The sequence below is a fragment of the Alosa pseudoharengus genome, unplaced genomic scaffold (assembly GCF_046254945.1).
Source record: "Alosa pseudoharengus isolate Yale_2024_CS ecotype anadromous, Long Island Sound unplaced genomic scaffold, YU_APseudo_1.1 YU_APseudo_1.1_scf_11, whole genome shotgun sequence".
Lineage (NCBI taxonomy): Eukaryota > Metazoa > Chordata > Actinopteri > Clupeiformes > Clupeidae > Alosa > Alosa pseudoharengus.
This window is the reverse complement of record NW_027468576.1, coordinates 22,601,965-22,629,667: the sequence shown is the minus strand read 5'-3', so window position 1 is coordinate 22,629,667 and position 27,703 is coordinate 22,601,965. Positions and strand designations below refer to the sequence as shown.

General features: G+C 43.0%; 2 protein-coding genes across 3 annotated transcripts; one reads left to right on the top strand and one right to left on the bottom strand.

Moving 5' to 3' along the window:
• Nucleotides 1-193: 193 nt before the first annotated feature.
• Nucleotides 194-1,750, bottom strand: uts2d (urotensin 2 domain containing). The gene is made up of 5 exons (XM_076278448.1): nucleotides 1,638-1,750; nucleotides 1,284-1,391; nucleotides 1,132-1,169; nucleotides 547-604; nucleotides 194-460 (listed from the first exon to the last, which is right to left on the bottom strand). The coding sequence occupies exons 1-5, from the start codon at nucleotides 1,735-1,737 to the stop codon at nucleotides 435-437; spliced, it is 330 nt and encodes a 109-aa protein (XP_076134563.1). The 5' UTR covers nucleotides 1,738-1,750; the 3' UTR covers nucleotides 194-434.
• Nucleotides 1,751-3,410: 1,660 nt separating this feature from the next.
• ccdc50a (coiled-coil domain containing 50a) lies at nucleotides 3,411-26,533 on the top strand. 2 transcript variants are annotated; one of them, XM_076278443.1, is made up of 12 exons: nucleotides 3,411-3,647; nucleotides 9,260-9,322; nucleotides 13,725-13,854; nucleotides 16,436-16,526; nucleotides 17,413-17,506; nucleotides 20,439-21,476; nucleotides 22,019-22,167; nucleotides 22,695-22,748; nucleotides 23,270-23,380; nucleotides 23,562-23,641; nucleotides 24,853-24,965; nucleotides 25,877-26,533. In XM_076278443.1, the coding sequence occupies exons 1-12, from the start codon at nucleotides 3,599-3,601 to the stop codon at nucleotides 25,894-25,896; spliced, it is 1,992 nt and encodes a 663-aa protein (XP_076134558.1). In that variant the 5' UTR covers nucleotides 3,411-3,598; the 3' UTR covers nucleotides 25,897-26,533. The 2 variants fall into 2 exon arrangements, with proteins under 2 accessions (XP_076134558.1, XP_076134559.1); XM_076278444.1 differs by lacking the exon at nucleotides 20,439-21,476.
• The last annotated feature ends 1,170 nt before the right edge of the window (nucleotides 26,534-27,703 follow it).

Here is a 27,703-nt window from a genome sequence, read left to right as displayed (position 1 = left end):
TATTTCAGGTGTTTAGGTGTAAGTTATAAGGTCCAACAACCAATCTCAATCATTGAGCAAAATAACAGCATACAAGTTTGAATATTCATCATGTTATTTTATTATTCTATTAACAAATTAATGGTATACGTACACCTACATGAATAACAACTTAGGACAACTAAGTGTTAGTGTTGATACATTAGGTGTTAACGCTCATCAGTTTTGAGGGTTGAATCAATGTAATACTTTCTTTAGGCATTTCCTTGGATCCATGTAAATTGGGTGATGGATGAGATGTAAAATGTGTTTCAACTTGTAAAGCCATGGGTCATGATTGCACTGCTTTTGTGAAGGGATATCCACCAAGATTAATCTATGCATGTGTTCATGATCTCCCAAGCAGGCTGTTTGTTGTTCCTGTCATGCTGTCCATCAGTCCTCTGGCTTGGTGATCAAACACAGTACTTCCAGAAACAGGCTGTAAGAAAGATAGTATCATTTAGTATTATTATATAATTTCCTATTACCGGTGTCCATATTTGAACACACACACTGAACACTGACCTTCTTCTCTTTTGCTATGTTCTTTTCCATTAGCCCTTGAGATAATCTGCCTCTGCAGCTGTAAAGTCATGTTTGAGAAAATCACAAAGTTTAACCCAGATAGATAGATAGATAGATAGATAGATAGATAGATAGATACTTTATTGATCCCCAGGGGAAATTCAAGTTTCCCAGTAGAGGTGAACCCTATATACAGTAGAGGTGAATCTTAGCAACATGCTTCATTCTAGCACAACAAGAACCAGTAGCTCAAGCTTTCTGCTCAATGACTTGTTTGTCTCCCCCTAAAGTCATTGTTAAAGCATAGCCTTTATAGCCATGATGTCTCTAGTCAGGAAGCATAGTTAGGGGGACTGCATCCTAATTTGAAGGCTTAGCAGTGTTCATGCACGCATTGGTAAAGGATTCAACAGTCTGTCCACACATCTTTCAAATAAGGAAGCATAAATTACTTTCATTGATGAAATTATATACATTATTAATGACTACCAAAAGTTATCAATCAATTCATAAAAACACATTTTTGTTATAGCTTCAGGGATTTGATATCTCATTCAATAATTTGCAGAGTGAAAAGTAAGTCACCTCCTTTAGATCCTCTTCTTTGCCCAACAGTTCAAATTCTGTTGGAATTTTAAACCATGCACAATTATGTATGTACAAAGCAGAATGTTGTAATATGTCCAGTCTGTGATCTGTGAACAGTTCATTTACTGAGGTCAAAAATTTAATCTTACCCAAAGCATTTTTGTCAATTGGCTCCAAGGTTTTCTGCAGCAATAATGCTAGAATTTTTTGCTGGATATCTGCCTTGTTTTCATAAGGTAAAATCTGGTTTCCTAGACCTTAAATGAGAAAAATAGAGAGCAGAGAATGTTGTTTTTCTTCACTCAAGATATTTATCATGCTATTTATCTAATAGTAAGTAAGTAAGTAAGGTTGGCAATTTACTTGCTTCAGGTAACTCCAATGAAAATGATGCAAGGTATTTGATCCATAAAAGCAATTTCATTTTTTAATTGTATTTCCCGTAGTTTAGGTGAGCTGAAAAGCCTTTTCTGATTTGAAGGTAAAAGTATGCTAATACTTACCAGGGGTCAGGAGGCTTCTTGCTTGTACACTGACCACTCCGAACAGTGGTAATATGACCAGGACACCAAGTAGGAGATTTACGGAGATAACCCTGTCCATCACACCAACTAGATTTCCCAACAGAGTGCACCTCCTAACACCCTGGCTCTCTCCTCAGATTCTTTTTATCACACACAGAAAGGGGGAGGAGTCTTTCCTTTCAATCAATAAAGCCAATGTCATAAAACTGACCTGTCTTGACTGAAGAGGAACTAACACACTCCCTGACAGAGACATTATGATCTCAGACTTGACTTTAAGTCTGAATATTGCATCTGACATTTGCTTTTAGCGGTGTCTATTAAAGTGTTCCTGGCATGTGTCCATTTCCTCTGTTTTAATTAGCTAATGGTGAAGTTTGAGGCACTCAACATGTAGGGGACATAACTGTCACCTTTGCCATGAAGGCAAAGACCGCAGTCGAAAGGGCATGCTTTGTTGTCCAGAAAAAATGTGTCCCATTTTCAGTGGTGACACAGCGGTAAATGTTTTAGCTAAATGAGATATCTCTGCCTTTCAAATTGCCTCAACATCTTCTACCGTCCTTATTGCTTAGTTGTGTTTTTTATATTATATACTTTTAATTACTTTTTCTGCTGTTATTGAATGTGTGTGTGTGTTGTCTGTATGCTACTGTGACCTTGAATTTCCCTTAGGGATCAATAAAGTATATCTACATCTACATAGTGAAAGGAGTCAATGACGGAAGGAGTTTGTTGATGGCTAGACATAGGTGCAGTGGTATTTAGGTATTCTAGCCTGTCAAGCCTAAAAGAGCATGGGTCACTGTCAGTAGATGATCCAGGAACCCACCCTGCACCCACAACTGACTGACAGCAGGCTGTCTCCTGACCCCTACATACACAAACACAGATTAGAATGACAGGATGGAATGACTGGCAGCAACAGGTAGTCACTGGCATACTCTGCAGGTTTAAATTATGGAGTAGGACAACCATGCTTCATATTACTTGAGCAGAGCCCGGAGCACCATCATCAAGACTGGTAGCAGCATCAGGACCATAGGTAGCATCGAGACCAGCTGCAGCATCAGGACCAGAGCCAGGCTTAGCACATTGGACTTTCTTAATTTAATTTATATAGTGTATTTAGTATTTAGTTTTGTTAGTTTTCTTATCTTTCTTATCTTCTACTGTCTTTATTGTACAGTGGAGTTTAGTTATATGTTTATATACTTATATCCTATACTTATGTTTACCATTTCCGCTGTAAGTGCATGTTGTGTGTGATGTCTATATGCTACTGAGACCCTTGAATTTCCCCTTGGGGATCAATAAAGTATCTATCTATCTATCTATCTATCTATCTACCTGTCTATCTATCTATCTATCTATCTATCTATCTATCTATCTATCTATCTATCTATCTATCTATCTATCTATAACAAGATTGGTCAGAGAAGAGTTGTGAAATAATAATACAAATACAAATAAAAAACAGTTGGTGGCCCAAACTTGGGAGCAAGAGGTAGTCACCTCAGTTTATGACTGCTTCCAATACTAGCTATCTGATGGATAATAGTTTCCCCTGTGTCCAGCCATGCCATCTTTATTCTGTCTCTAACTGGGCGACGATTGGCGACTACGCGTTTCTACAACAAATAGCAGCAAAATTGACCCACATTGCTATCCGTACCGACTTTTCCACCCTGCTTGCAGTCGCAGCTCTCACGTGAATTGATAGCCTAAACACACAGCTGCTGGGGAGGGAAGGGGCGGTCTAAGTGCATCAGACTGTCAGCGTCGCACTCCAGTCACTGAAACTAATCAGAGGGACACTTTTACGCCACCCATCAATCGGTTTACTGACTTAATAAATAATCAATCTGTCTCCTGTAACCTTGGCGGAAGTTGTGGAAACATAATTGAACGGATACTTTGAAATATCGCCGACAAGAAACATGGCTGATTTTAGTATCGATCAGGAAAACCTGCCTGGAGTAAAAGAGGGTAAGTTTGTGCTCATGCAGCCTGCTAGCTAGCGAGCCAGGGATGGTTCCTATCCTATCATATATATTTTGTAATAAAGTTAGTTGTTTCTAGTGTGACCTAGCACTGATTTATTTTCAGCAATATGTTTGCTTTGAAAGGTATGGCTATATGCAACAGTAATGTTACGATAGAACGCAACGATAATGATGGTGTCGATGGCCAAATGCGTGTTCAGTGATTTGAGCTGCACTAACCGGTACATTATTTAGATATAATCAAAGTCATCAATGTCCCGCATCAGCTTTAGTGTATAGGCTTATCTATTTTAATAATGTGCTATGAACATTTGGTATTTTCCTTGTGAGGCTGGCTGAATGAACGCTAGCTCACTCGTGAGGAACGTATAGCTGCCCAATGATGATGGGATGTTGTTTTCTGAATTAGCTGCTAACCATTCGGTTGTTGACATAATTATCATATTTCCAAAATAACCCTGTTGATCTATTCACTTTAACTTAACAGCCACCACAATTCTAGATAGCATCAGTGTCAGCTTGCTAGCTGGAGCTAATGTTTGCATTGGGTTTTGGTTGAGGGAGAAGGGGCTTCTCAGCGATGTCCAAGGATATGAATCAGGCCGTAGAGAAACGTTTAATGTCATTCACAATTTAAACCTTTATTGGATCACAACCAAGTAACCTGTTGTAACGCTGTTGTTATCGGTAAACTTGGTTTCATTTTTTAACCAAACGCGGTGCTCGACGAATGACATCATTGCGTGGCAGCCATAGGTCAGTGTTATGATAGAAACAGCTAGCATGACAGGATGGTCTCGCAATTGAATTTCGTGTGAGGCGAGACAAACCCAGGCATTAGTCGGCACGAATCATCATTAAGCATTTGCATAGTTTCACTTCCATTAACATGTAAAACAAAGTACATGAAGAGTGACTGTAACAAATGGTTAAAGTTGTCTTTGTCCTGAGCACCAGGATATTTCTTCTCAGTGTGACGGCTAATGAAAACCACCGGCCACTCCCCCCGTCATTATTGTCATATGAATACTACCACATGTATAATTATTTTCCATTGACTATTTTGGTGTAATTGTCGCTGCGTAAGAAGGTAGGCTGCATGTTGTGTCTCAGGAAACATAGCTGCTGCCCTGAATCCATGTAATTTTCGGGCGTACTATGCTGTGAAAAGCATGCCTAAAGTGCATGTTTGCGTTGCAGCAAGTCCAAGGCCTCTCCCTGTTTTGCAGACAGCTCAGAATGCATATGGTTCCAAATGTCGTCTTCTTTCACATTCTCGACGATTGATGCACCTGGGCAGGATTATGTTTGAGGAGGTGTTTTTCCACGATCTGGTCCAAGGTCTTTATCTCATTTGCTAGATAATCATGGAAATAAGTTTCACAGAGGCTTTTAGCCTAACACCCCCCATCTCCCTTTGAAAGGTGATAGGCAGGCATCCTCTTGTGGTGTGGCTCTGCAGCTCAGCCTGTGATTACCTATTTCATTTAAAGTGATGAAATGAACATGTTTCATTGTGAAGTCCTGTTGTGGTCCTACTCTTTATCTGATAAAGAGTATGTTCACCAGTTAGTGAACAGTAATATATCCTTCCTGTGCCACATCTGAATTTTATCTAAACATTTTGGACTGCATTTGAATGTCCCCTTGAATATCATAAGTGCAAAATTAAATTAAATGTCGGGAGTTTTTAAAGTAGGCTACATTTTGAAAAGTGCAGTTTGGTTGTTTTGTTTTCATTAACTGGACTGTTTTTTTGTACAGTGTTAGATGTGCTTAAAGAAGGGTGCCATATGGTGAGACGTGGTTAGCAGGCTTAAGTCATAATATCTATGGTTTGTGGCTTTGTCCACAGCAGTATGTATCGATCAGTGTAATTTCCTTAGCATCTGTTTGGCTTCACCCTCCCAAATCCAGCAACAACTCTGGTTCTTGTTGTCTCTTGATGCTCTATAGACTCAGAATACCATTGGACTGTAACTGAGAATAACGTTCATTAATATTTGGTTGATGCTTTCTGCTGGTGTGGTTGACAAATAATCTTTTTCTGTGGATATTTGAAGTATTCATGGCTGGCTGGCTGAATATTTCATGACTGACATCAGACTGACTGTTTTTAAGCCACTTTGTGCACAAGCAGCCAAGAGTGGCTACATTTGAATTTGTTGTCATAGTTGAAAATCTTTTGCCAAGTCTGTCAGACAGTAAGCCGAATTTGTCTACTGATGGATGTATCTCTGACCACATATCCACATAAAGGCTACTCTGACCCAGAGAGGTATCCCTCTGTCAAATTAGGTGGATGTAGCCTATGATTTATGCCTGAGCTGAAATATTGGCCTTCCTCTTCAGCTTTCCAAATCTGAAAAAATTAGTCATCGCCACTCGCCAGCATATTTTCATACACTCCATATGGGTTTTTTTTTTTTTTTTTTTTAAATCACATGTCTAAAGCCTAATCGTGGCTTACCGTTATCTGCCTCTCTTGGCACAACAGGAGGCTAGATGACCTCTGTGGAGCCATGGGCAGTCGGCTAACTCTGTTGGTTAGCCTAGCGATTGACACCCCGTGTGTCGTGTGATTCAAGGCCCGTGTGTCCCTGCCGGAGGAAACAGATGTCTCTGTGGGCGGTCGTAGGGGAAAAGAAAACTGCATTCACAAGCAGTCTGCGCAGTGTGTTAGTTAGGTAAACAAAACGGGCCCTGAGAACTCATTGCTGTGTGTGTGTGTGTGTGTGCTTGTGCTTGTGTTTGTGCTTGTGCTTGTGTTAGAGCCAGAGAATGGGTTACCCTCGACGAGAAGTCTGGGCTCGAAGTAGTGTCATTCCTATCAATGACGACCTTAATTTCGGGGAAGACAAGTTCCCTCAGCCACTTCTCCGTAAGCTGATTATAGGGGTGCATGTCTCTGGAGTTCAGAGGCTGCCCTTTAGTGTGAGCCAGTATAGGAGATTAATGGCAAACAAAGATACTTCAGCCAACTAGTCTGCTCCTTTCAAGAGGTGCATCATCAAGAAAGACTGTTGTATGGGTCATTCCGTGTTAAAATCAGATATTGGTTGTTGCTGCACCATCTCAGATTTTGTTCAAACCTTGTCTATATCAGGAATGGGTCCCAAAAAGGTATACAATGTAACCAAGTAAGTGTATTTATGTATGAATGAAACATGGTACAACATGGCACTTTATACACAAAATGACTATAAAGAGCTATTCCTGCGTCTATTTTCGTGTTCCTACTAGCTACCCGACATACCATTTTAGTCCTATGATCATTACCAAAAAATGCAATCATGCCTTGTTTTATCCTTAATTTCTTCATGTGCATTTGTTGCAGACCTAAAATATTGGCTCAAACTTCAGAAAGTATTGTATTTGCAGACAAAATAATGATTGGTGACGTGGATACAAAAAATAGTTTACAAGACCCTCAATATCACCAGTTTTGCACTTTTTTTCCATATCTAGGGCCTTATATAAAACTAATGTGAAAACAGTACACACTGTTAATGATCCTATCATAACGAGAACATGTCTGTCTTCCACTCTACAAAGTTTGGGCAGGCTAGGAATAAGATATTTCAAGATATTAATGCCCAAACATGGCCTCCGAGATAAGGCATTTCTGAGAGTGTGAAACTTATACAAAATCAAGGCTGAAAAAATGTATGAAAACATTGGAATTTAACAAAAATATTTTACAGGTCATAGTTTTGGGACCTTAATATTAGGTAGACAAACTTCCAGCAAAATCTGAGACGGTGCAGCAACCATTTTCCTGGATTTTGTCTGATTTGATACGGAATGACCCGTATCTGATATTTTCTAAAAAGTAGGAGATCTGCTCTGACATAGTCGTTCAACTGCTGAACAATTTTAATATTAATACACTTACATTTATCATTCTGTGTCAAAATCTAATAATCCTATCCGTTGTTCCTATCTTTATGGTAAGTAATTATATTCTTTGTGTCAAGATATTCTATGGCCTACACAGTATGAGCTACTGCTGAACTGAACCTTTCAGGTGGCATATGTGTGCACCATTTCTGTTCTATAATAGTGCAGCTTGCCACAGACAGCACCTGCCTAAAGTTTCTGTTCCTCTAGCTCTGTATTTTTAGTTTGGCACAAGCCTTACAAAGCATGCTGTGAGCAGCACACTCGGGCATTAATCTCTCAGCAGACCATCTGAAGTGTCAGAGGTAGAGAGTATTCCTCAGTATTACACAGTCTGTATTACCCAGACTTAGAGAGATGAGCTGATGTGCTCAGCGAATCTAGAGTGTGCCTTCAGTCTGCGCCACTCTCCTATAATCATCTCTATGGCAGTGATAATCTTTTTCTTGGTGTTTGAAAATGTGAATGATAAAGAAATTGCAGGGTGCAGTTTGTAGACATAGCAATTAAAGTGCTTTAGCTGACCTTGAGTACAGGCCCCATCCTATCTATGTTTAGGCTAACGTTTGCATGTAACCCCAAGGATTAGCCCAGTCTAAGCCTTTCATTCCTTGCTTGGGTACCCCAGTGCTAAAACCCAGTGTGACTGCTTACGTGTAGGCAACGTCCATATAGGCTATGCTACTTCTGATCAGGTATAGCACAAAGAAAGTAAGCTAGAAGACAGTTGCAGTTCAGCCAGACCTCAGAATCAGACGCTGAAGAAACAGTTGATCTCAAACTTACCATCACAAACAGTACAACAAGCACAAACAAGCATTAGACTTTCTTTTGCTGAAAATATCATGCATTAAAACAACACATTAAACAGTAGCCTTGTGCTGCTCTCCATCCATCTAGAATAGTTTGCTCTCCTTGTCCAAACTTGTTCAGTGTCTCTAAACAAGCACTCCAGATAGGGGGGTCTATCATCTAAATATTTAGTGACGGCAAGCAAAGGAGTCCTTATGTTGCACTTGGACTTGAGTCTACAAAACAAACAAGCTTCCTGCCAGTGCCCCCCTGCATTCTGGGTAAGCTCAGAATTGGTGGGCCTGCTCTCCCTCCACAGCACGGCTGGTTCAACCGTTCCTGTGCTGGAGCGAAGTGGGGCAGCAACCTGCATTTGGTGCAGAGCTCCTGCGACAGTCAGGCCCTGTTCTAGACTGGAGTGCTCAGTGTGAGTTTATATTTGCGGTGGCAAAGTCAGGAGGCTGCAGTGGAACAGCAGTGTTGGACATTTTGCATGTAGAAGAAATACAAGTGTCTTAGAGTGATAGAAGTAAATGATGGAAGCATTTGAGAATCATTAATTAAGTATTTATGATCTTGGTCTGTTACCGCTGTCGTAAGGACGCGGTGGTGCAGCATGGCTACAAATGTTTGCACGGTCGCCTGGTGAGCAGTCGGCCCGGGCTAAATCAAGTCCCTTGCAAGCCACTTGTAAGCCCCCATTGCTTTGGATAAAAGCGTCTGCTAAATCCCTCTCATCTTTTATCGCTGCTGAAAACACCATTTGTGTAATTTCACCAGGAGAGTGGAATCACAGCAGTCGGCCTCTGGTGTTGAAGCACAGGAGACCCTGTAATGGTTAGAAGTGTCATGGTTGGAAGTACAAAACACACACATCATCTTTTATTGTCTCTTCCCCTACAGTGTGTCGGGACTTTGCCGTATTGGAGGATCACTGCCTGGCCCACAACCTGCAGGAACAGGAGAGTAAGTGACTAGTTCTTTGTTTCTGTTGAAATGCCCAAGTGCAGGAGAACGTTTGGTCAGTAGCCTACAGTTTCCTTAAAATACAGTCCAGAAAAGAATAAATATGTTAGTCACATCTTATTTGTTGTTTTTGTCTTTGTCTTATTAGCCTGTTGATGTGTCAACCTTCTAATCTAGAGAGGCTGAAAAGGCATGACTAATTTTGACAAGCAGCCGTGGCCCACTGGTTAGCACTCTGGACTTGTAACCAGAGGGTTGCCAGTTCGAGCCCCGAGCGCCGCCGTTGAAGCAGGCAGCTCACTGCGCCGGAATTAGTGTGTGCTTCACCTCACTGTGTGTTCACTGTGTGCTGTTTGTATTTCACTAATTCACCGATTGGGTTAAATGCAGAGACCAAATTTCCCTCACGGGATCAAAAAAGTATATATACTATACTTAATATACTTCCTCTGTCAGTGAAGATCTTTATATTCTGTATTGATCCATTCTTTGATAAGAGTCGAGTTTCATCATCGGTCCACCGACTGGCATCAGCCACCATCAAAACATTGCATTCTTTTTTTGTCAGCGACCAATCCCCTTCCCTGCTGGGGAGAATATGGGGACATGAGTCACCCCGCATTAGAGGACAGTGGGGAAATCCAATGGAAGTCCTCCCCACCCCGCCACCCCTCGGCACTTTTTTTGTCAATTTGAACAAGGCCAGCGGGGGATCTAAACTCTTACAGTAACTACCTTATTGACCTAATTATAATGGGCCTTTTCTGTCCATCTCCTGCTAAGGCAACGCAAACTGCACTTAGAACATAGTTTCGACCACTAATTCCCTAAGTAATGTAATGATGTTTGGTGGTGGGGGAGGATGTTTGTGTGTGTGTGTAAGAGATTAGTTTGCACCTCTTAATCTTACTGTGTGCATGCGCCCACATATGGAGGGGATTCGCCAGTCATTTGCCCTCTCGAGAGGGGATTCCATTCAGCCATGAAAATGTCTTGCCTCGTTTGCCCTAGCTCATTTTCCTCACCGTAACAATGGTCAAAGCCCCCAGACATAACAACCTCCCTTAGAACTCAACAAAGGACTTAGATGTAAGCAGAAACAGAGACTCAGTGGACTTCAGAAAGCATCAGTGAGCCATTAGAAGATGTTGTTTTTTTTCTGCGCCGCTTTTAAACGCCCCTGTCAGTGAGACATATTTTGATCTGTTGCCCTGCCTTGAAAACCAAAAGACAACAATTTTATCATCAAATTCTATAGCTGATGTTTTTAGTAAGGTCCCACCTTTGAAGATTTTAGAATGTCTTACTAGCATAGATTTTAAAAAACATATTTAAGTTTCTATAACACACAATGCTCTGGCCATTAAATAGCCTTAGTTGCGAAAATGGCCTTAAATTAAACAAACAAACAAACAAACAAACAATCAATCTGCAGTGCTTTTCTTGAAGTTTCCTTAAAGAGGGGATGAGGTCAGTTTAATTTCCGTTCACTCAGACTTGTACAGGGATGGGAGAAGGAAACAAAGGAGTGTGCTACTATCGCTTCTGTTTGTGCCCGTGGCACCTGCAGCCCGTTGTAAATGCCACAGGTTTCCAGAATGGTAGAGTTTCCAAACCGCAGGGGAACCCCCTCCCCGAGAGTTAGCACGTTGCGGCCTCCGCTTTGAGATGGGCCATTGAGTTAAGTGAATGAGGCGCGCTCTGGCAGCGTACACAGTGGCACAGCAACAGATGTGGTTTTTATCCTGCAGTCTGCTGCACTCATTTTTGTAGGCCATGTGGAGGTCTCAGTGAACAGCTTGCATGGCACTAAAGCACACTCTGACATTTGTCTTACTGGTCTTATTCAGGGGAACCTGCCTGAAAGCGATCTGTGAAGTCATACCCTGCAGCCAAGGGTAGCAGCAGATTTTTACTCTCTCCAAGTATCGAGGCATTCAGTACAGATAACTTGTCTGGTTAACAAGGCTGTATCCCAGGGGATTAGATTGTGGTGGCGGATGAAAAGATTTTGGGTCTGTAAACATTGCTTGCAGTGAAATGCTTTATTTTCTTTATTGCATCAAGCCCCGTATACAGATGTGGGGTTTCAAAAGGTCTCTAAAGAACCCTATGGCTATTGTTTAGAGTCAGCGTCTCCACGGTGTTTGTCTGCATTGTTCAGTGCCTTCTGGCTCCATTTTAGTGCCTTCTGGTTCCAAGCATTGTAGGTCAATTTTCTTCACTGCCCTGTTTCAGTAATGCAGTTTTAAAATCTGTACACTGACTTTCTTTTCTTTTTTACTAACAATTAGGGCTTGCTAACCTTCCCCATCTGATTCTCTGAATATTTGCAAAACTTCACTGCTATTGTTTTTTTTCCTGCCACACGGTATTTGTTTTATAGTTTTTATTATTTGCTTAGGGTTTCACCACTAAGCATAACAGCTTTGGCAGGTCTAGTGCGTAGCAATTCACTATCTGATCTTTTTGTTCTCTCAACCCATGGGCTATCAACCCATATTAACATCACATTATCACAGTGGCTTTGACGTGTGGATTAATTCCAGATTACTGGAACACACACACACACAAACACACACACACACACACACACACACACACACACACACACACACACACACACACACACACACACACGTAAATATTCAGACCTGCCCCCTTGAAACCTTTTTTCCTCATTTGGTAAACAGGTCCAGTGATACTGATCCACCCAGTCTAACTGTAGCCTACTTGCCTAACAGTCACAACTCACCTCACCAAAAAAGATGCAGAACTGCACTGACCTGCCCAGCAATCATACCACACCATACTGGTCATTAGACAGTCCCAGGCGTGTACTCTTAGCCGAATTTGGATGATGTCACAGCAGTGTGAGATTGTCTGGTTCTGTTGCTGTTGGCCAGGACATGGATAGCCCTGGGTGTGGAGTGCCACTGGCTGCTCCATATACCAGCTGAGATTTATGCTCCTTGGGATGAAAGAGGTTAGACCACTGGAAGCTGTGTAAATGTACATGCAAATGACCTTACATCCTTACGTACATTGTATTTTAACCCAATACAGAGTTATTCCTCCTCAAAACTGCCTCTGATTTCTTTCACCCAAGCTATGAGGCGGATGATTACTCCTTTGGCCAAGTCGTTGGATAGAGTGGGCAGAGTGAAGCACGGAAAGTTCCCGACTGGAAGCGCTATCAGATGAGAAGGGGTGATATTATGTAATACTCTCGGTAGCATCCACTGATGAGAGTTGATCTGATTAACCAGTGTTTCCCACAGAATTGAATTCTATTTGTGGTGATAGGTTTGCAGAATTAACTTGAATGCAATGCATTGTTAACAAATTAGTGCAGTGTGGTTATGATGCTAACCAGCTTTAAGCACAATTTAGTACAACCTGGAAAATTATTGTGTGGTCGTCAATGTTGATATTGTGGTGGGCCGCCACAAATAAGTCAATGTATGGGAAACACTGTACCCATACATTGACATACACACTAGCCACTAGAAGATATTTGCTTTTTGCTTATTTGCTTATTATGGAACTTGACCACGTTCAACCAGTGGTGCATGCATGTAAGACATGTAATACTGATTGGCACTTGGTTAACTCAGGTTAATTAATTCTTACAGTACCCTCATAACTCATGACCGTTTGATTGACCTGTGGAGGTTTTTGACTGTTTTGGGCAGTTTTAATCCGTTGAGTGGCTTGTCCGTCCTACAGCTGGAAAGGCTGACATTCAGAGCCGCTCTGCTTTGACTGATGTGTTACGCACATTTCATGATCAATTCATACGTCACACTTTAGGGGGGGGGGGGGTAAGTTGATTTACCAGTGTCGTCCGGCACATCACAGTGACTTCATGGCCTTGACAAGGTTATAGTTGTGTTATTTACAAACTCTGTGGCCAATGCCATCCAGTTGTAAAAGTATAGACAGGCTGCATATCTCTGTATCTTCATTATTAGGAAAATTTATTTTATGTTCTTTGCCTGTCTGTGCTCAAATCCTTGAAAGATATATCCACTGAAATCCATAACATGCCTACTCTTGTTTTACATGATTGGGAACTGAAGAGATAAATAGTGCTTATTTGTGTGTTTTAGGAGCCTGCTTATTTTATCTTTCAGGGTCTGTTGATAGACAGTACATTATAACTCAGCCTTCATAGCTCCATTATATTGGTAGTCTTGGCTTATTTGCATTCACATGCTTAGGTCATGTATTGTCTTTTTGAACAATCCTGAAATATGTGGAACCTTTGTTTAAATTGAGAGATTCGCCTCAGCTGTCTTTGTTGTGGCAATATTTTGCCATATGTTTGTATAAATGCTTAGATTGTGTGTGATTTGACTTGCTTTGATTTGTTTGTCTCTTTGTTTCCCCCTCTGGCCAGTTGAGAGCCATTTGGCGTCCAACATAAACAGGAGCCGCCTCGTGCAGCAGGATCTTCTAGTGGCCAAACGTCTGCAAGAGGAAGAAGATCTGAGAGCTAAGGAAAAGAAGCAGCAACAGCACCAAGAATTGTAAGGGGACACATGTACACACACAGGCACACAGACACACACACACACTCAGGCACACACACAGAGCCTGCACTCAAGTCCTGCAAGCTCTCTAGCAGCTTCACTTGAAACTGGTCTAGCCTCAGATGTCATTGAAAATTGTTGTGAGAGTGTTTTATCATAAGAAATGGTGACTCCATTGAAAGCAGCACTGAGTGTAGGCGTGTTAAGACTGCTGATTCAGTATCAAGGCCTCTGTTGAGTCAGAGGTTTTATGCTGCACCAGCTGCTCAGGCAATCACCATCATAATCTATATGGATTTCTAGCATGGGTACTTTGTACCTCAGACCCCTTTTCAGAAATGTCTTCTGACCCCTGCCTGTTGTGTCTGTTTTGTCGTTTTTTTGTTTTGGTTGAGTAAAGTAGATGGTGCTTTGCATATGTGCTAGTAGTAGGTAAATAAATGTAACATAAATGTAAATCACAAGGCACCCCTAAATGAACCAAGGAGCCGTTAAAGACATGAAGACAAAAAAACCCGAGGGGAACCTCCCTTAAGGCCTGGGTATTTCCAATGCTGACGTTTTTCTTTCAGATTCTAAATGCACTCAACATAGGGTTTTGCATAATCATTTTCAGGCCATTGTGTAGTTTACGTTTGTAGCCATATTTGCATTCCTCGCCCTAACTCCGACTGAAGTATGTTGTGGTGTTTGAACGTGATGCCTATCTCAGTGCTTCAGTAGCTGCCCTCATAGGAAGCACTAAGAGCACTACTGGGCAAAGTATCTCCTTAGGGATACATCCATCCATGACACCTCTAATCTAAATTGGCTCTGTTCTTTCCTTCAATCAATCCTGTTCTCAGTCACTTTGGGGAGGGAGAGAGGGAGGGGGCATACAACTGTGATTGCAGAAGAGGGAGATGAAAAATGTTCATATGCTGTTATAAGGCTGAATGCTACCTACCAGTTTGAGATTGTGTGTGTCTCTGTAAGCGCTTTCAGATATAACCTCCGGAGTATATGCGGAGATTTGTCAAACGGAGGTCCTACCCTTCGGATGATTCAGATATGATGCGGACCTTATACGGACCTATGTGTGAACGACATACACGCACATTACAGAATCGCTGTGTGGTTGTCGAGTGAGGGGTGGGGACTTGTAGAGTTCACAAGATGCGAGATATGACGCAGAATATATGCGGCCCCTGCCTGTCACAGCTGCTGTTTGTTTACGTGTATGCATAGGCTAAAGAAGAAAAATCTATTGTGCGTAGGCTAATACTTGAAGTAGTCACGTAAGTGCGCACTTGAAATTGACCTACAGTATTTGTATGTGTGCTTCGGAAAAACACATTTATCTGTTTTCAACGTTATGTAGCAGAATTACTTGGCTATGGAACCCCAAATCTGGTTTGCGTAGGAGAGAGGGCATGCACGAACTTTATGGTACCAGCCAATTCAGTAGGCTAACTCTAGACTTCAAGGCCGTTTTTAAGCAACAAACAAAATACTAACATAAGACTGAAGTGGTTAGTTTTTTCATAGTTAATTTTTTCCAAAAGCATCCTCTCCCCATGTGTCTATTGCATTTACGTAAGGAGCTTGGAACAAAGTTGGGTTTTCTTCCTTTTCATTTTCTCTAGGCATATTTATGCTCAACAAATATCAGCGAGCTCAGCAGTGAGGTCATGAGAAGGCTATCAATGAACAGAAAACCGACCGTGTTGGCTAACAATTTATTAAATACTCCTGTTGTCGTCAACAACGTCGCTGTAGGCTACTGCCTTTTCAGCGCCTTCTGCTTATGATGATTCAGTCTTTTGAATTCGTTTGGCCTTGCCATGCAGTTGTAGGCTACAACGTGTCTCTTGCCGTTCCCTTCATGTGTTCTATCAACATGTTGTATGCCCTCATGGACAGTAGCTCCGTGATGTCTGCATCTTTCCAGGTCGGAGATTTTCTGGACAGCACTATGCCACTCCATCATAACACTGACAATTAAGTCAGATCTAACCACATTGACGCACGAAAGAAACGTCACCGACACGCCCTCTCACTAGGTGTGAATTTTAACTGCATGTTCTACGTTTCGTTCAGACACAGCACATTTACATAATGTCCGGAGGAAATACTAGGGGGGGAGTAGTAGAACAACCGGCTAAATTCGGACTTCCATATGACTGGTTATGTCGTTCAGATATACGGCCCCACTGTTTAACATCCGCAGAACCTCCGGTCTTACACGTATGTCTGAAAGCGCTTAATGTCTGTATGTCTGTGTGTCTGTATATGTGTGTGTCTGCATGTCTGTGTGTCTGCAGATTTCACTGCTCTGCTCTGCACTGTTTGTGCTGCTAGCCTGTGTTAGTTGCACTGGGGCAGCAGATTTTCTGTTGAACCAGGTGTGGCTGACAAATATAGGGCAGAATTTACTTAACCTAATTTGGTGGGAAATTCACTTGACTAAATCACAGTCCCACATAACTGACGGTCATGAAAGAGCAGTATTTAGACTGCTAATGATGGTGTTTTTGGTTCAAAGTGGTGTGCTGTCATGTGAGAAATTACTGTCTAATTTAGTGTGTGTGTTTTCCAGGGAGCAGATTGACAGTGAGATAGCCCAGGTGATTCAGGAGCAGCTTGTTCGCCAGGCGGAGCAGCAGAGACAACAGGAGGAGAAGGACGCGGTGAGAAGAACAAGCCAGCCTTGTTCCCATTAGGATCTCACACTAACACACTCACACACACACACACACACAGGCCAGCCTTGTTCTCGGTAGGGGTTTAGTCAGCAAAAAGAAAACACAAAAAGATGGCCTTTACAACTCCACCAAAGTCCTTTTAGGCAAGTCCCTCCACTCGGCGGCCATATACCAACGTTTTATGGGCACTCATCGGGCACAGTCTTTGGGTCGAACTGCGCATGCGCAAGGCTTCACGATTCCAATCTTGCTCCAGCGGCGAGATCACAACACATGATTGGCACGATGTCTTCACAACACACCATTTGATTGGCTCAATGTATTCACATCACACCACATGATTGGCTCAATGTATTCACATGTCGACGTTTTGCCGAGGAAGGGGTGGGATATGTGTAGACAACGGCCATATTGGCGTGACAAACTAGCCCCATGCATTTCTATGGAGTATTTTTTGAGTGCTGTGTCTCTACATTAGAAAGTCTCTGACTCCACTCAGCCTCTTTGGTAAGCAAAATGATGGTCACAAGCTCACCACTTGGATAAATATGACAATAAAAATAAAGGAAATCAACACAAGATTGTCGCTACACATGATTATAAAAAGCGTTTTAAATCTAAAATCTGCAATAAATTTGAATTTTACTGTACTCATGTTGTGAAGGAACACTTGTTATGGCATTTTTCTGCAAATGTTAAAATAAGCATTAGCTCAAATTATGCCACATCATCTTAGGATAACAAGGAAACCCTGTAGATTGTTAGATTGCAGAAATTGTTGATCGTTTCACTCCTATTATGCATTATGCATTGGCCTCAGTTCTTTATTGAGTTGTTTGTGTCTTTGTGCGTTTGTGGTGCTTGTGTTCAGGCTATCGCTCGTAAGTTGCAGGAGAAGGAGGAGAAGAGACGACAGAAGCAGCTGGAGACCAAACTTGAGGATGAATATTACGAGGAGAAAGGAGGTGTGTGATGCATGCCCTCCTACAACTGCTGGGTCACACAAAGTGTGTGTGTGTGTGTGTGTGTGTGTGTGTGACTGGTGGTTGGATGAGCTATATCGCCTCAGAGACCTGGGTTCGTGGCTGTTTTCTTCCTTCACAACATATGGTGTAAGAAGTGGGATGGCTTGCCATGGGACCGTCAGTGTCATGTCATAGAGAGGAACAGTACATATTGGTATGTGGTGCGATCGCGGTCTCTCACGCCAGCGAGATCATTGGTGGTAAAGTCACATGTATTAGCTAGGTTTATTTCTGCAAATAGCCTTCCAAACTGTCTACAACACTGTGAACTGAATTCATTTTTTTTATATTTGTCATGAGACAACGTTGAGAGCCCCTGGTTTTTGAGAACCAGAAGGTTTTGATTGATGGAGGAACACATTCATCTGCACAACTAGATTCCACACATACGGTCAGATGTACATATAAGACATTGGACTCTAGTTTACAAGTCAAAAGTCGTTTTTGTTTTTGTCAGCTGACCCAGCCAGAAACCCCGCCCTAGCACATTACTTCAGCCTTGTTACCCTCCACTTTGGTGTCCTAGGCAACTAACAGCCAGTCGAAGAACAAGCAGAACCAGACTTGTAGCTGAAGCGACCTCTCCTTCCCTCCAAATTCAACTGGAGTATTTTGTGCATTCGTTAAGAAATATTCAGTGACTGACTACAGTTCTGTTCAGAAAAAACGGGAGGTGATGTGAACAATGCCAGGCAAGATAAAGCTGGAGCTCTCCAACTGGGAGAGCCAATGAAATGATTGAAAACACACCAATCTACACACACACACACACACAGACACACACACACATACACACACCATTTCCTGCTGACAGGGGGCCTCATTAGCAGTAAGTTGTAGTGATGGAATGCTGTTGGATATCTCAGCATCTCTGGCACTTGGGAAGATTTGGGAAGACTGGGCACACACACATACAGGGTTTTTTCTCTCTCTCTTTTCAAGCTGTAGCACATGACTTATTTAGGGGTCATCTGTAGAAAAGAGTTTTCAGAGGCAGGAGAGGTTCCTTTTGTGTTGTTGCCAAACCTGGGCTTCAAAGCACCTCTAGTCTGGATAAGCCACCTCTAAGACGGCTGGAGTACTGCAGCGTGCACACACACACAGACACACACACACACACACAGTCCCTGTCCTAAACAGATATCAGCTCACACGTCAGTCTCTTACATTTGAATACCTTTCCTGTTTGTTTTTGCTTGACTTTTACTCTCACACAAACACATATACGCCCCTCATCCTCCACTCTCTCTCTCTCTCTTTCTTTCTTTCTTTCTTTCTTCCTTTCTTTCTTTCTTTATTTCTCTCTCTCTCACATGCCCCTCATCCTCCTCCCTCTCTCTCTATCCCTCCATTTCTGTCATATGGTACCAGGCACATTCACACCCACACACATTCTTTCACTCCGTGTCCTTATCTCCCCGGCAGCATTTCCTCAGTGCGCTGTAATTCTCCACCCTCCCTTCTGCCAAAGGCGGTGTTGGCTCGCTGATCTGTAGTTTCCCCCTATTTAGCAGCTGCTGTGTGTGTTGTCTGTAGAGCCATGTAGCCTCCACAGTAAATCTGTAGCACCTCAGAGCAGTGTTCATGCACCAAAACCCTGTCCTGACGACGGTGTAGAGGTGTGGTACTTCATACTTACTGTACATAGTGCTTAGTGTATTGTTAAAACAGAGCTCACAGAGACTAAGATAGTACACAAGCTGTTTGTTTGACACAGAGGGCTTGGCTGTTGCATTGTTCACTTGGTTGAAGGGTGAGGCCTCCGGAGGCTGAGGAGTCCCCCATGGCCTGTCAGTCAGTATCAGTGATGGGCATGTGTGTGACCATCTCCCTCTGTGAACGCTCCGTCACGCCGGCCCCCTTCACTTCTGCCAGCGGCCTGAAGGAGGACTGCTTGTTTTGTTTTGGAAATGTAACGGCATGTAAACACGCCTGCGGTTTCCATACTTGATTCACTCGCAAACGTTTTGTGTGTGTGTGTGTGTGTGCTTGCTTGGTCAGTCTGAAAATGGGACACTTTATAAAGTTATTAAGTAGAAATCCCACGTTAGGGATTGTTTATATTTTTATTGGTTAAATGGAGGCCTGTTCAGGCAGGTCATGAGTAGTTAGGTCAAAAATCACTTATCCAAAATGAATTAGTTGACCTGTGAATTATTCACCTTTTGTATTATAAGTGCTGTTTGTTATTTACATGTACATAGTAGGACTACGACAGTCACTTAACCAATAGAAAATGGTCTTGCTATTTAAATTTTCAAAAGTACACATCCTGGCTCGACCTGCCTCTGTGTGTTTACCTGACATTCCTGTTTTGTGAGCTCACACTGGGAGAGGTGTGACATTCATAGTACTCCAGCCCTCAGAGCAACCAGGACACCCACGTGGTCATAATACAGGGTTTTGACTGGTCGGTTGGGTAGTTTTGGTGTGATGTGTTAGTTATTCCTGTTTATGCTCTGCTGTCACAGTGCTTCATAAGCTTATTTTGAAATATGTTCATCTGAAATTCATTTGTTTCAAGTCATGAAGACATAGCATCATCACTTTGTCCCACCCCCTTATGTGTTAGGCTACAGTTTCATTCATATCACATTGTGTCAGGTTTGCATGGTTAGACTTTCTCCCTCTTGTGTTCAAAAAGTGTCATGTCACCGATGTTGTGTGAGTGACTTCGTGTTCATGTAACTTATTCTCCCAGGTGACTAACCCATCAGGCTTACTAATCCTCCCTTGCCTTGTCTATCTGTCTATTTGTGTCCATCCATTGGCTGTTGTTTCACACTCCTCCCCTCTTTACATCCCTCTTTCATCCATCCCTCCTTCCGGAATGCTCTCCCTCTCCTCCTTTTTCCTGCCTGCTCCTTCCCAGCTCGACGAGTCCCCTCCGACTCGGACTACCCCTATGCGGAGGACGGCTCCAAAAAGCCGTCGGACTCCAGCCGGAGGAGGTACCCCGAGTACGATCCGCCGGAGCTGGGGAGTGCCCAGCGGCACGAGAGCCCCGGCAAGGAGCGGTACCAGGACAAACGGGGCCTCAACCCCGACTACTACGGTCCCCCGGAGGGCAGGGAGAGGCAGGGCCGAGGGGCAGCAACAGAGGAGTGGGAGGATGAGCCGGTGGTCCGCAAGAAAGAGAAGCCCGCCCGACCTCCCGCGCCCAGCTACAACACTGAGAGGCCCGTCCGACCTCCCGCGCCCAGCTACAACACCGAGAGGCCCGTCCGACCTCCCGCGCCCAGCTACAACACCGAGAGGCCCGTCCGACCTCCCGCGCCCAGCTACACCACCGAGAGGGACCGGGATAAGGACAGAGACCGAGAGAGAGACGGGGATCGGGAGCGAGATCGAGATAGAGATAAGGACGGAGAAAGGAGGAGGGACAGAGATGGACGGAGGGATGGAGAGCGAGACAGGCAGAGGGTCCGAAGCCGAGACAGGCTGGACACGTTGGAGTCCGACAGGGTCCGAGATCGAGATGCAGAGCGGGACCGACACGTACACCGAAGACGAGATGACCAAGACTGGTCCAGGGAGCAAGACCGAGGCAGAGACGGATACGAGACCAAAGGTGGGCGTAGAGACAAAGACCGAGATGTGTATGAGACCAAAGATGGACATCGGGAGAGAGACAGGGATCGGGAAAGGGAGAGAGAGAAGAGGCAGCACAATGGGCGTACGAGGAGCAGTGAGAAGGAACTGGACGAGCGCACAGGCTCCTGGTCTGGCGACGAGGAGCTAAGGAACCGCCTGCGTCTCCCCTCGGGGCCCGGGGACGTGTTTGAGGAGCCCCGCAGTCCTAGCTCCCCCCGGAGGGTGGCCCTGGCCCTGGACCTGGACAATAATGTCCATAGGGGGCGCTCTCACTCTAGGGATCTCCCCTCCCTCTCCGACTCTCCTTTGGATAGAGGTATGGGGCGCCTGAGAGTGCAAGTGTGTTTTGTTTGGGGGTGTTATCGCTCTCTGGGCTGGATCACCAGGTGGTGGGTGCTTCTTGCAATTGTTGGTGACGGGTTCCAGAATCTTCCTTTTGTTCTCAACCAAACATTTGTGTGTATCCATATTTGTTTTGATTTTAGTTGGGCAACAGCAGCTAATCCCAATGGGTTGCTGGTGCTTGTGTGTGTGTGTGTTTGGTTATGTTTGTCACAGAGAGATTTCACCGGCACTGTCAGCCTTGACTAATGAAGCTTTTCTCTAGGGGGAGCCATTGTGTTTCCCTCTTTCCAACTTCTCTTTCCAGCCTCTTTCTTCTTTCCCTCTTTCCAACTTCTCTCTTTTTGATGAATCCTCCAATCATTTCTCCCTTTTTTCCCTCCTTGCAGCACCCCTACACTTCCTTCATCTTATCTCTACTCTGTCTCGCTCATTTCCTCTGTCCATCCCAAAGCTATTCGTTTTGGCTTTTCTCATTTTTTTTCTCTCTCCCTCCCTCTCTCTCTGCTCCTGCAGGTCGTGGAGGTCGAGGGGACTTTGGCGTGGTGGAGGCTCAGCAGGGCCTGAGTCGCATGGCTCTGAGAGAGCAGGAGCTGCGGGAGCAGGAGCTGCAGGAGCTGCGGGACATGGAGGTGGCACGGCGGATGCAAGAGGAGGAGCTCAAGGTGGGGAGCAACTACAGCGCCCCCTTCAGGGCTAGATGAGGACTGCAGAACAGTCTTTTACACGTGTGGGCAGGGTGTTGTTTTTTTTTAGTTTTCTTCATATTTCATAAGAGACTTCCTTCTAAATCTTTACCAATGCACTAGTATAGCAAAACTAGGTGAAAGAGGGGCATCCTACAAAAAGCTTTCAGTGACATTCTAAGGACAACATAATACATAACCCACCATAGAAACATTTTAAAACAAGGTTAAAGAAGACAGCATGTACAATGGCAGTGGATGGCATTTGTAAAGATATCTGTTGTATGTAAGAATGTTATGCTTTACATTTTAACTGTCATAGAAAAGCACAGGACTTTCCACTGAGCTCAGTGAGTAGTATGTTATCAGTGACTGAGTCTTATGGGTTCTTTCTGACAAACAGATTGCAGAAGTGTGTTCTTTTCTCGGCGGATGGAAACAGGAAACCTAATGTGCTCTGGTGATGCTAACCCATTTCCTCTTGTTTATGTGTGTTTCGTTTGCAGGCCAGTCAGATTAGCAAGCGGGCAGCCCAGGCTGCCCAAGTGGCACAGGATGAGGTGAGGGGTCATTTGTTCTGAGGAATGTCATCATTTTTAGACAGAAAAGCTGATTGTGATGTTAGAGTTGAACGTGTTTAGACTAAGTTGACCTTCACAATACGGGCTGATGGATTGACTAGATTGGGTATTTTCGCCTCGAGTGTCATAAATTGTCCTAAGCCAGAACATGGGGGTTGATTTATTTACTGTATGAGCTTGAGGAAAACTGAAGGTCAAATGTATGTCTGCAATTTATATCTTAATGTGAATCATGCACTATTCTGCTGACATATGGCAGCACATTTATTTTATTTCAATCAGATGTGATGGGAGATGCTGTCCTACCATTGCGCAGCGCAATCAAAAGACATGTTTCATATTGTGGCTTAATATAATCATGTGTAAATAAGCAACACAAATCAATATGAGCAGATTTTTCCATCTGTCCTTTTGTGTTGTCGTGCTAAGAAGTTGTGCTAAGTGGTTGCTGACTTTTTTCACAATGTGGATGAAAAGTAATTTGGCTTTGATTGTTCCAGGAAATTGCACGGATGTTAATGGAGGAGGACAAGAAGGTCTTTAAGAAAGCACGGGAACGAGAGCGAGAGAAACCGCCGATGGACAGGAGGAAACCAGAAGGCGACTGGAGGGTAATTTATGGTCTACTCACACATTTACTTCACAACACACATTTTGCTAGTTACTGAGATTGAGCTCTTTCTCAATGCAGTGTGTTAATGCATTATTAATGTATTATTTCACAGTGGAAGTTAAGATGTTTGTGTTTGTGTGTGTGTGTGTGTGTGTGTGTGTGTGTTCGTGTGTGTTCAGCCAGCACAAGAGGAGGTAGTACGGCCCCGATCACGAGAGGAGTATGACCAGCAGAGGGCCCGCAATCATAAATCGTCCAGGTATTTTCACACATCTTTTCTTAAGTATGTTCACACACAAGCACACATCTCCACTCCCAGCAAAAAATCTTACAGCAGAAAATGCTGAATGAGGTGTAAAATCTGGAATGATAAAGGATGATATATCCACACAATGACTGTAGGAGCTCTGGTATGCATTGCCACAGCATTCAGACATGGAAGCTCTTTCTTATGTCTAAACATTTAAGTAAATGTTGGTAGTTTGTAAGTCTATCGTTGCTATATGACATTAACATTAATGCACACATCAGCAGGCAGCATTAGCAAAAGCTGCTTACCAGTTCTATATACATACATTATATCAGTGCCTCAGCTAGGTGGGAATTATGCACATGACCTTTGCATTGTTAACACCGTTCCCAGCCAGTTCAGTCATAAGAGCTAAGTCAGCATAATCCTGTTGCCAGACCAGATTTCCCAGACTCTGGTCTTAAAATTACAGAAGCCTGGAGAAGTTAGATGTCACGTCAAGCCAAGTGCAGCTCGTCCAAAATCTGTGAACAACAGGCTGGTATGCCTTTTAAAACCCCAAGAAACTTTGTGAAAGCGTCATTCATCATTGTGTTCCTCTGAAGGCATCTAAGTTGCTACTTTGACCTTTGTTTTCACATGACATTGGATTAGTTTAAACATTTAAACTCGACTAATCCTCTAATTGACCCCTCCCATCATTTAAGCTGAACTCATGTTTGTCCACGGATATTGAATTGTAATATGCATCCAATCCCATGAGACAAAGGTGCAAACAAACAAATCCATTTTACGCTCTTGCTGGGAAGAAATTCTCTTTTCCAGGTTGGATTGCTCAGCTATAGTAACCTCTATTGCGTTGCATCGCTGGCGCTGATTACTGCCACTTTGGGCAGTCTTTGCTGTAAATTCAACACATTTCAGAAGCGTCCCTGAAGCGGTTCTCCACTCTACTCCACTTTAAATTAGCACCTAGTTTATTTCTTTGATGGATGAGGCTTCATGGATGCTTCTGAAAGCAGATTTAAGACGTTTTATAACCATCTTTTTGCTAAATTGAATGTAGTAAAACATTGTAAAGGTTCAAGAGTTCACAACTGTGAAAATGTGCCAAAAAGACAAAATATAAAATAGTTGGTGCTTAAAACTTCCTTGGACTCGATTTGGATGCTTTTCTCCACACTGCTTTCCGACTGACAGTGTATGTCTCTCTTGCACAGGCCTGCTCCTCCACGCACACAAGACTACGAGAACGTGCCAGCTGGTGGCTATGGCTACCCAGAGCCTCACTACCCCGCACGGCCCGCCACCCGACCCGACGCTGCCTACAAAGGTGAGTCTTCCAGCCCCACCACAATCACTTTCACTGATTAAACAATGGTGTGTGAGTGTGTGTGTGTCTGTGTCTGTATAATTTAGACAAATATATAAAGACACAGTTTCACATTGACCTTATTATGTACACTCGTACCTACTCAAAAAAAAATCAATAGTGACTTTTATCTAGCAGTAGGTGCTAGACAAAAGTCAACCATTCGTTCCTGTAAAGTTACATGAAAAAGGAAAGTTAAAAACCTGAAGTGTGAGTGCAGATGCTGTGTACTGTAGCTTAAGGCTTTCCCTCACCCCTGGGGAGTTATGTACTGTTGGCAGAAATGGCACTACGCAACAGGAGCCTGCAGCACTGCGTGCACTCTCTGGAATGGCTAGAGGCAGAGATGACCAAGTAGAGAGTGATGGAACCAAATGACATCTTGATCTTTCAAATTCAAATTTAAAGGAGCTTTATTAGCATGACTGTTTGGATACAGTGTTGCCAAAGCCAGTGTTACAGATAATACAGTAGAATAACAAAAGAAAGTAAATGGACGTACAGCAATGCGGGTATAACATGTGAACATAGAATAAACAATAGCGTGTGTGTGTGTGTGTGTGTGTGTGTGTAGGTCCGTGAGTACACATATATACATGTACACACATACATATAGATATACATATATACACGCACATCTGTGCACAGGAACATGTATCGTCGGTTTTTTTTTCTTCTAACATGTCTACATTTTAAGACATGTTGTGCTGCTAGGGCAGCAGAGTGCCCTTCTCCAAGAAGTATGGCCATTTTATCATTGTCTTCAATGTCTATAAAATTTGGTATGACTTGGATGTTATTGAAAAAGGTCTGTCTTAAAGTCTTAAAGTGTCATATACTTCTCTCTCTCTCTCTCTCTCTCTCTCTCTCAGGTTCCTACTATAAGCAGTGACGTCGGCCCCTGCTGCTTGTGCTGAATTCTACTTCCTCTTCCTTCCTTTTGTGAATTTTAATTTATTTCATTGTCCTGTTTGTCACTGTACCTTGGTCAGAGGTGGCTGGGTCCTGTGCTTATTCAAAACCATCAGAGATTTATTTCCCATCATGCCTCTCTCAGGCTGACCTACTGGACATTGGGTAGCTTTCTGAAGCATTGTTGATCTTTTTTATTCTTTTATTTTTACCCTTTCGTTTTTTTATGTTGTGGTTCAATCAGCTCAACACCAAGAGAAGGAAAATATGTTGCTCCTACTACTGTCCAATCATGACTTTCTCTGATCATGGAAATCCCTGGAGGCTGTAATGAGAGGAACTTGTTCTTTTTTTTTGTATGGACATGTTGTTGTTTCATTGTTTCAACATGTGACAAGGAGGACACAGGATGCTGTTTGTATGTGTGTGTGTGTGGTGACTCTCTTGTTGTGGCCATGTGTTTGGTGTTGGTCCAGCAGAGGCTTGAGGATCTTCTAAATCACGTCTTAATCCACACTGGACAGAGCTGGATCTTGGATCCCGTTCCTCAAGGATGATTTTTTTAAAGTGTTTGAAACACAACAACAACAAAATGAAAGGACAAGAAACACACAAAACATTTTTTCAAGAGCATTGGTCATTCACTGTATAATTGAACTTGAGGAGAATGAGATGTGGTCATCAGTGGACACTTTGACCTTGACTGCGCAGGTCAAGTTTGGTTATTGTCTCTGTGTCTCTATCAGTCTTTCTCTATCTTTGTCTCTCTCTCTCTCTCTCTCTCTCTCTCTCTCTCTCTCTCTCTTTCTCTGTGTCTCTCTCTCTCTCTCTCTCTCTCTCTCTCTCTCTCTACAGGATGCATTGCTACTGCTGTGTTTGTTTGTGTATGCATGCAAGCTGAAGGTAAACTCCACAGTGTTATATTATAGCTCGAGAGTTTGAGTGTGAACGTAATATTTGTTTATTTGTTTGTTTGTTTTCTCCCCTCCACCCTTGATACATACTGTACAACAGAAACTAAAAACTGACTTTGGTCGACCCACTCAATTTTTTTTTTCTTTTTTTTTTTTTTTTGGTAATTCTCCTCTTCTTTCTGAATTCTCCTTTCATTCCATTTTGAGCTCTTGTTGAACAAGCAACAGCAGTTTACAATATTTGCATGGTCAGTAAACAGTGAAACATCAACTGTGGCTATTTGCAAATAGGGCATTTGAATTTGTATTTGTTTTTCAGTCATTTCAGTTTCAGTTTTTCAATATTGTTTAAGAACAGTGAGGAACACCACTTTCATATGTAAAATACTAAGGCACTAACTAAGTTGAAAAAATATCAAAAAGAAACTATTTCATAATCATTGGTAGCTAAACCAGAAAAGGGAAAACAGCCATGACCCATAATACAAGGTGCAAGTGTTTGTGTTTGAATGCATACACTGTGTCAAACCATCTATGCCTTTTGGCATGTGTGATGCACCACACTTGCATATCATACTTGTACTGTACGTCCTTCTCATGCTCTGGGTGCTTTCCCCCTGTACATTGTGTTCATTTACATTCCAAAACCAGTGAGGCCAAAGGGATCGTACTTCCTGTTCCGTGTATTCCCATGCTGCACTGCAGGGAGCGTGAACTGGGTTCCTGTGGCCAAAATTAGCAGCTGAATCAAAATGCACACACACACAGCTCCTTTAGTTGATGCTGCCATGCATGTCCTGGAAGGCAGACTGTTATCGGAACCTGTGTGTGTTGGCATATCTGTGGCCATGGGGAACATGGTTGCAAATATGC

Excerpts from the sequence above, each read along its gene's own strand:
- uts2d (XM_076278448.1), bottom strand. The coding sequence starts at position 1,737 with ATGGACAGGGTTATCTCCGTAAATCTCCTACTTGGTGTCCTGGTCATA. Across the intron at positions 605-1,131 it reads AAGAAGAGGATCTAAAGGAG|CTGCAGAGGCAGATTATCTC; the intron begins GTGACTTACTTT and ends ATGACTTTACAG. Across the intron at positions 461-546 it reads ACATAGCAAAAGAGAAGAAG|CCTGTTTCTGGAAGTACTGT; the intron begins GTCAGTGTTCAG and ends TCTTTCTTACAG.
- ccdc50a (XM_076278443.1), top strand. The coding sequence starts at position 3,599 with ATGGCTGATTTTAGTATCGATCAGGAAAACCTGCCTGGAGTAAAAGAG. Across the intron at positions 17,507-20,438 it reads ATATTACGAGGAGAAAGGAG|CTCGACGAGTCCCCTCCGAC; the intron begins GTGTGTGATGCA and ends GCTCCTTCCCAG. Across the intron at positions 24,966-25,876 it reads ACCCGACGCTGCCTACAAAG|GTTCCTACTATAAGCAGTGA; the intron begins GTGAGTCTTCCA and ends TCTCTCTCTCAG.